Below are 8,086 nucleotides of genomic sequence, written 5' to 3' on the forward strand. Positions count from 1 at the left end.
TGACACCTATTGTTGGAGACAGTGGTTATGGTGGTCCCTTTTATTGTGGCATGGGTTTGGGCTCGCTGATCTATGTTTGCTGCTATTTTGAGTAAGCACTTGGCCACATTTAAGCTATCCCTGTTGTGCCAATCGGGTCAGTGGTTTTGCTGTCTGAACGGTTATGTTGTCATCCTGACCGCAGGTAAAGGCCTAATGATCAACTACACATAAGTGCAGGTAGGCGGAGCTTCCAGTGAATGCCGAGATACAAATGTATTTGGAGTATTGGAGCAAGAGCCACGCAAGATCTTGCAAATAAAGCAAGAATCTGATAAGGCTACTATTCAATAAGCAGAAAGTGCAACATGAAGATTATTCTGGGACTCATTCTAGGAGTGGTATCAGGTTAGTAGAGGTATTCGTGGAACAGATGGGCCTTGAGGGTCTTCAGAAGTTTCTGCAAGTTGGAGAGGGAATCTGATGGTTGGATGTGGTTTGGCAGCTCTATCCACCATCAAGGAACCATACACAAGAAATGTCTGGAGTGAAACTTCTCGTGTGGCGGAGGGATCTCCAAGCGGCGTTTGTTTGCTGATCATCATATGCGGTCCCTGTCCATAAACGGCTCAGAAAGCCAACACCAAGGACTTGAACTTGATGCAACCAGCTCCATCACAGGACTGACCCTGGACCCACTGGAGGTAGCTTCAGGATAGTGGATGCTGACAAAATTGGGATCATGGGTTGCTCACGGTGTGCAACTCCCTACCCCCAGCCACAACACGCACCAGGACAGCATTCCATCTTTAAAACAGAAAGTACTAGACTCTCACTACGCAAGTTTCACATTGACTTGTACGTGCACTTTATGTATCTTACTGCTATATGCAAAACATTTTCCTGCTGGGATCAATATAGTATTTTCTTATCTCTTCTTAAACTATATTTTATCTCTTTTTTTCTTTATATAACTCAACATGGAAATGGCAGTTCTCATGTACAGCATCAAAATTAATGCCCTAAGATGTTATTGAATCTGTAAATTTTGAGGCCCTCAGCTTTCACCATGACTCAGAGCTGGAATCCTAGCACTATATTAAGATACAGTTAGTGCTCCTGTGTTCTTTTTCCATTATTTCATCTTCCTTCTGCTAAGAAAGGTTGTGTGTGTTCGACATGGAAATACAGGTGGTGGGCCGGAGAAGATATGGGACTGAGTGGAACCCCAAAGTGGAACCTCGACGTGGAACCCCAAAGTGGAGTCCCAAGGTTCCTCATCAGAGTTTAGTTCACAACAGCAGTGCTCATAAACATAAACTTAACCATTTCACCATAGATTTTGTTTAATATGAATACAATTTAATATCCATAATCATCACATAAAAGTCATCTATAATAAATATTCAGAAAATTTCATTCTTTTCATGAAAAGGCATGGAATAAATAACTTTTCAAAGTAGTACAAAAAAAATGATAAAAACAGATCTCACTCCACCAAATTGGTGAGAGCACTACTGGCCAACACCCATGTGCCCCCCAGGCAAGCTTCACCACTGGGACCCCCAATCCGAGACAAAGTGAAATCTGTTGACTTGCTGCCCCCATCGGAAGATGGTGCCCAAGGTGTCTGTCCGTGTCCCATGATGGGGTGACCGGCACTAGGGGAGAGGTGTCTTGTCTTCTTGATTCAATCAACATCCTCCCGTCAACAATCAAGTAGTTGCTGGCATTTAATGTCGGCTCGACGGCTAATTTTAGGCACTTCCTGCTAGGCTTCTGTACCGGGCGTGGGTGCAACTGCGAGCGCCTGGAAATGTGGCGCTGTGGTTCTGCTGAGCTCAGGGAAAAGTTATTGCTCAGATTTCTGAGAGTCTGCAGCTCTCTGATCAGCTGATGGATCTATGCTCTGCTACACACAGGTCCAAGTGTCCCTCTGCCCTCACTGTCCGTGGATGTAGTCCCACGTTTGACTGCTGACAATCCCAGCACACATTTTTTTTCCCCATTTGCCTAATTTTGCTCGCAGACAGACAAGTTATACAATATTATGTTAGACATGCACAGTATTAATGTTACAATTAAAGAAAACCAAAGAAAAATCTATCTGGTGTACAAATAATATACATATGTGTTTTAGGCATATGCATGCACACTGTATGAGTTTAACATAAAACAAAATCTGCCTAGAAATCCAGTATTTTAAAATTTGATCTCTCCTGTTAATATAAATTGTAGTGCCTATAGAAAAATAATATGTAAATAAAATGCAAAAATAAATGTTAAAATAGGTGAGGAATTGTTAGCTTTGGTCGAGACGCGTGCGTCGTTATTGTGAAGGCAAATCAGGGTGTTTTGCAGTTTTGTCTGCTGACCTGCTTTCATGTTCTCACCTCTACTTTGAACTTTCAGGTTGTTTCATTCTCTTGTTTAGCAGGTGCTTTCATCCAAAGCCATGTACATTTTCAAGAAAGCGGAGCCACACAGTCCCCGGAGCAGCTGGTGATTAAGGGCCCTGCTCACAGACCCAACGGTGACGTCAGTCCAACAACCCTGGGATTTAAACTGCCGATTTTCCAATCACAGACACAGTCCTAACCCACCCAGCCAGACATATTGTCTCCTGAATGTCTGTCTGTTCCCGATTCATTAAATTAATTAAATATAGATTTTTGCAACTCTATGTTCTTGGAGATCAAAGTAAAAAGGAGCCCTCTCAGGTATTTTTATAGGGGAAGTGAAGTTTTACACCATAAATAATCCAAAGGTGGTCGCTGTCTCTTCAAAGTTCAGTAGGTTTATGTCAGTCACATTTACATAAAGCTCCATCCCTTCCTCGAGCTGAAACGTGCCACCCTGGAACGAGGTGCATGCTTCACCGGCGTTCTTCATCGTGCAGAAGGCCTTGAGCAGAACGTCTTCCGTTTTTTTCCCAGCGGCGGTGGCTTGACGCATGACGGTTTGGACCAGCGGGATTTTTGGGTGCCACCCGGAGAAGGTCACCTGGGAGTAGATGTAGTAGTGTCCTTTGAAGCGGATCCGCAGCGTTCTGGGTGTGATCAGGTAGTCCACATTCATCAGCAGCGAGTGTTCCTGGTACCACTGCAAGACCTTTGTAGCTGATAAGGAGAACGGGCTATTAGTGTATGGAGGGCTGGGCAAAGCCCACGTGGAGCCATAAGCGAGCTTCACGGCCCCCACCAATTTCAGTTTGCCTCTTGCAGTGCACCTCCCGCCCCCCAGAAGACAGGTTGACCAGCACTGAGTGTAGCTTAAGACATTTCAAGTGTGTGTGTGGGAGGGGGGAGAGGGCTGAAGCCACAGTGCCTTTGTCACATCTGCATAAACCTACAGCCGTACATGTGGACTAACACATAACTCATTCGGATCTTAAGCCTGTTCTCACCATGTGACTGTATCAGAAAGTCAATTAATCAGAATGGAAAACCTGTGTCCATTTCCACTGGAATACAGCCACACTGATGGGGGATTACAATGTATTTCAAAGGCAGCTATCAAAGTTAGCTAAAGTTTTGCTAAAAGAGCATTTTTTTTTTGGATATGTTTAATGTCCTTTAAAGAAAGTATTTTCATATGTGAGTGGGTGAGGATGTTCAGATAAGCTTGGTGTTGGGCACAGGTTAGCAGTTTTTGGATTATGACAGGATTCTTCAGCTTTTATGCCTCTTGACGTACGGTACAGGAAGTACTGACACATAAATGCAGCCCAATCTGGAACAGGAGGACACACTCACATGTCACCTGGCTGCGGTCTGGCTTGACCAGCATGTGTGCCATGGCGCCAGGTTTGCGGATGGGGGTGTCACCCAACCGTAGACCCACTTAGGAGAGAACAAAAGAAGACAAATGAGGGCCATGACCATCAGGACTAGTGGTTACAGAGTCAAAAACTCCTGGTACTGAAATTAGCTTGAAATAACAGGCTTATACTACATACCACTTCCTTCTGCTTGTGATATCTACAGGGAAAAAATGAAACAAGGCCAAAATTAACAATAAGTGAATTTTGTGTGCTAAAATGTTTTCCACGCTAATTTCGTGATAAATGTCCCGGACAATTGTAATGTAGCAGTACAGTTTTGTTCAATACAAGGACATCTCTTATTGTGGTGGGCGTTTTAGCAGAACAGTGTTTTATGTAGCTTGAGTTTTTAGTTGAGTATTTTTTAAATGCATTTTATGATAAATTATTTCAGCTAACCGTACACTCCAGGTATGAATGTTTTGCTGATTGGAGAAACATTTAATAAGTGGCCCAACAGATCCGCCCTGTTCCACATCATTGCTGGTATGTTTCAGGCAGAGACTGCAGGCTTATTAAAAAATTGAATTACATATTGAAATCTGTCATTAACAGTGGCTTAAACTATTTACTGCATATGTTCAAGTACTTTTCATTTTTAAACCAACACACTCTGTTTTGTCTGCAGGGGCAGATTATCTGATCTAGGTGCCCTAGGCCAACATTAGCATGGACACTCAGGTGTTGCAGATTTAACTGACCGTTACATTTTTGCCGAAGTGGGGCCTATTTTTGCCAGTGACCCAGACTATAACCAAGGACAGCCTATGCATTACCCCTGAGTTTATGTTTAATTAAAAGAAATATTAAGCAAACCTGTGTACCTTTAATAAAATGTTCTTATACTTGTCCAGAATCTTTTTACAGTCCAGGAGTGTGCTATATTCCAAGCTTCTGTCATCGCATTCCTGTAACCTCCTCAGCACGATTAGGTCATCGTGGAACTGGCTTTCAAACTCGCGCTGGAGCTGAAGGAACACAGAAAATAACCACATCGTGTTTGCCCTCGCTTGTATGCACATAATTGAGTATAGAAATGCATTTGCACAGAGTGACTCACGGAGCTAAAAGATGATTTTGACTGTGCAGCTTCATGTTTCAGTGAGAAATCGGCGTTACAGGCGACTATAGGCCACCGTTTAGTCAGAGGGCTGCTTTGGCAACCCTGTAGTATTTTATCCATTGTTCCACTTGAACTTTGGACACCAAGAACCTCAGCATGCATTTGGCAGCATTTATGAGCATATTTGTGGCTGTGATATGTATAGAGAAACATTCTGGAAGATTAAAACAACTGTTTGTCGCTACTGTCTTTCAGTAAATCAAGTGTGATATAAGGTAGCCTGGTGAGAAAACTGTTTATGCTTGAGTTTGGCTTTCTGAGGAAGTGTAGCTGTATAATGCAAACTGAGAAAAAAAAACCACACAACCAGCACACAAACCACTATGATATCTACTGCATGCAGCCTTTTATTAAAGTCAATTTAGCACTTACTGTAATTTCTGAGAACAATGCATTTAGTCTCCATACTCCAGAGCTCCGTCAGCCATTATAATTAACATTTAAGGATTCCGCATTTATCACATTATTAGAAAAAATACAGTTCAACAGAAACATCAGAACTATATGTAAATAAATCTGAAGTTTTCCTCTTGTTACAGTGACAGTAACAGAAACCCATCGACCCCCTAAAGGGGAAACAGATGGAGGGAAAAAAATGGGAGGAGAGGAAATAATGAGTCCTTTTGCGACTTTTTCAAAACTTTCGTCCCAAAAAACATCTTCATGCGCAAATACCAGTTATTAATAGTAATAGTATTAATAGTATTAATAGTTATTAATGGTAATGCAAGTTTTGCATGATCTTGCAAAACTTTTCTTTATTCTCCAATTTTTTTTTCTCCTGTGTCTCTTTAGGGGCTCTGTAGAGACCATCCACATGCACTAGCAAAACAATTGTTTGCCTGTGGTTTTTTAACCACACAGTTAAAAAAAATGTTAAAAAACCTAAAATTAATATTACTTGACACTAAAAATAAACCAAACAGATGTATTACAATTCAAAGAATAAAACAAACAATTAATAATAAAAATCCTCTGGTGGGTAAGCTAAGTCTGAACCCTGAGTCCACTGCAGTCACAGTGCAATTTCTAGATGATTAGGCTAGTGAGCAATTTGACACCCTTTGGTGTCTCTTAAAGAGATCTGCAAAAGAGGCATGTCTTTTATTCCTAACCAGTCCTCATGTGAGCCAGTGTCTAGCTTGCGGCCCTGGAAACATCCCCAAGGCTCTTACCTCACTGTCTCTTAGGAACAGGTAGACAAAGGTCCCAGCGAATACGATCATCTGCAGTACGAGTACCACCGACAGCAGCCAGAGGTGAACCGGGTGGCGGGTCGGGGCCGGGGCCCTGGAGCTGGTTCGTGGGGGCACCGGCGGTGCGATGAAACTGGTGGTGTAAGTGTTGATCATGCTGGCGAGCGGCAGCTGCAGAGACTGTGCTGTCTGGGCGGCCCATGCGACCGTGTCGGGGCTCAGCTGAGAGCACAGGCGCTGAGAGCACAGGCGCTGAGAGCAGAGGGTAACTTCCTGGGTGCTCTGGTCTTATATGCTCTGTCTCACTCTACGTCACTCTCAACCTGCATCTCTCAGCCAGTCCGTCCCCGTTCCCCATTATCTTACCTTTGCTCAATGCATTTCCCAAAATGAGTCTGTGTATAGACTAGAGGTCACATTCCTGACCCGTGGACATTAATACAACAGCTTCATAAAGACCCAGTTTTCTGAAACTTGAGTAGACAGTAAGCAATCAGTACATAATCAATAACTAACAATCAACTGGTTATTGGAGCACAACGGCAGAATTGATTACATCCTGGGGCACATATTAAATGCCAAAGGATAAACTTTGAGGAATTTCACAGCATCGCTGTAGAGCAGGGCTGAGCTGATGAGAACAATGCTGATGATGAGGCAATTCAGAACAACAGAAAACAAAGAGGATGAAGCCAAACCACAATCCGGCTATAAATATTGGCAATGCACAGCAAAGCAGCCTCACGAAACAGTGCAAACGGATGGTAAAAGACAAGACCAAAGCACAGATCACAGCTCTAATCGGGGTCTCTGTGACTGTTTTCCTCACCAAGAGATGCGATATTTCAGATGATAAAGGGGCTAATCTGTGACCAGAACCATCGAGGTCTTGCTGCAAGCACAGAGCTAATTATAAAAAAATATCAATAGCAAAATATACTTCTGCACACCAAGGCTACAGCTGTGCACCATACAGTCAATTTTATTTCAATGTTTCCTAAAGCCTTATATACTATAACAGGTTTTATCAGGGTATGTGATCTGTTCGCACGATCAGAGTCAGCACATACACACACACACACACTCGAGCAGGCAGAGTACAGAGCTACAGTGCTGTGTGGTTTGAGCTGATGTTGTTCCAGACAACATACACATACACACACACACACACACATACCTATATTTAGACATTTGACATTGTTCTCTTGCCGGAAACATGGTAATATGTTGCAGTCTCTAGTGAATATTTCTGTAACTATTTCTTAACTGTGATGGTGTACATTTATACATTGAAGTGGTATATTTGTGAACAGTTTCTATCTATTAGAAAGGCATTGGCTTTTGGAATGGTTTGAGCATTTCTTGATAACTAACTGAGGCTACAAGTCTTTCCCACAATCAAACATGATCTGATACCACACACACACACACGCACACTCATTTACACTATTTATTATTTAGCTACTATTTATTATTTTATTGATACCATGTCTACAGTTACTTTTATTTATTTTTTATTGCTTCATCATTGCACAGCCAAACTGCCCCTTATCAGCATAGGGTTTACTGTGCTATTTGCACTCGTCTGTGTCAGTTGTCCTGTCTTTTTGCACTGTCCTGGAATGTTTGCACAGTTTTTGCACACTATGCACGGCTGTTATGTGTTAGTCTTGTGTTAATTTATGTAGCACCTTGGTCTGAGAGAAACACAGTTTCCTTCTTAACTGTGTACTGTACTGAACTGTGTGTGGTTAAAAATGACACTGAAGATCTACTTGACTTGATTCGACTTGATGCATGGCACGAAAATGCAGGCGGCCCCATCTGTGGACAAACAACAGCAGACATGTAAAGGCATGGCAAATATTTATATGAACAACAATAGCAATCACGTCATCACTTAAGGTTTCGCTTAATTTTTCACACAAGGAATGTGTAGAGAGACATAACTTAAAACTAACTTAA

The 8,086-nt window shown here is 42.3% G+C and overlaps 1 protein-coding gene across 1 annotated transcript; it reads right to left on the reverse strand.

Moving 5' to 3' along the window:
• Positions 1-1,307: 1,307 nt before the first annotated feature.
• On the reverse strand, positions 1,308-6,370 carry cd40lg (CD40 ligand). Its single transcript, XM_023794867.2, has 5 exons — positions 6,101-6,370; positions 4,627-4,770; positions 3,938-3,959; positions 3,735-3,821; positions 1,308-3,098 (listed from the first exon to the last, which is right to left on the reverse strand). The coding sequence occupies exons 1-5, from the start codon at positions 6,275-6,277 to the stop codon at positions 2,725-2,727; spliced, it is 804 nt and encodes a 267-aa protein (XP_023650635.1). The 5' UTR covers positions 6,278-6,370; the 3' UTR covers positions 1,308-2,724.
• Positions 6,371-8,086: the final 1,716 nt, after the last annotated feature.

The sequence above is a fragment of the Paramormyrops kingsleyae genome, chromosome 10, assembly GCF_048594095.1.
Source record: "Paramormyrops kingsleyae isolate MSU_618 chromosome 10, PKINGS_0.4, whole genome shotgun sequence".
In the NCBI taxonomy this organism is placed as follows: domain Eukaryota; kingdom Metazoa; phylum Chordata; class Actinopteri; order Osteoglossiformes; family Mormyridae; genus Paramormyrops; species Paramormyrops kingsleyae.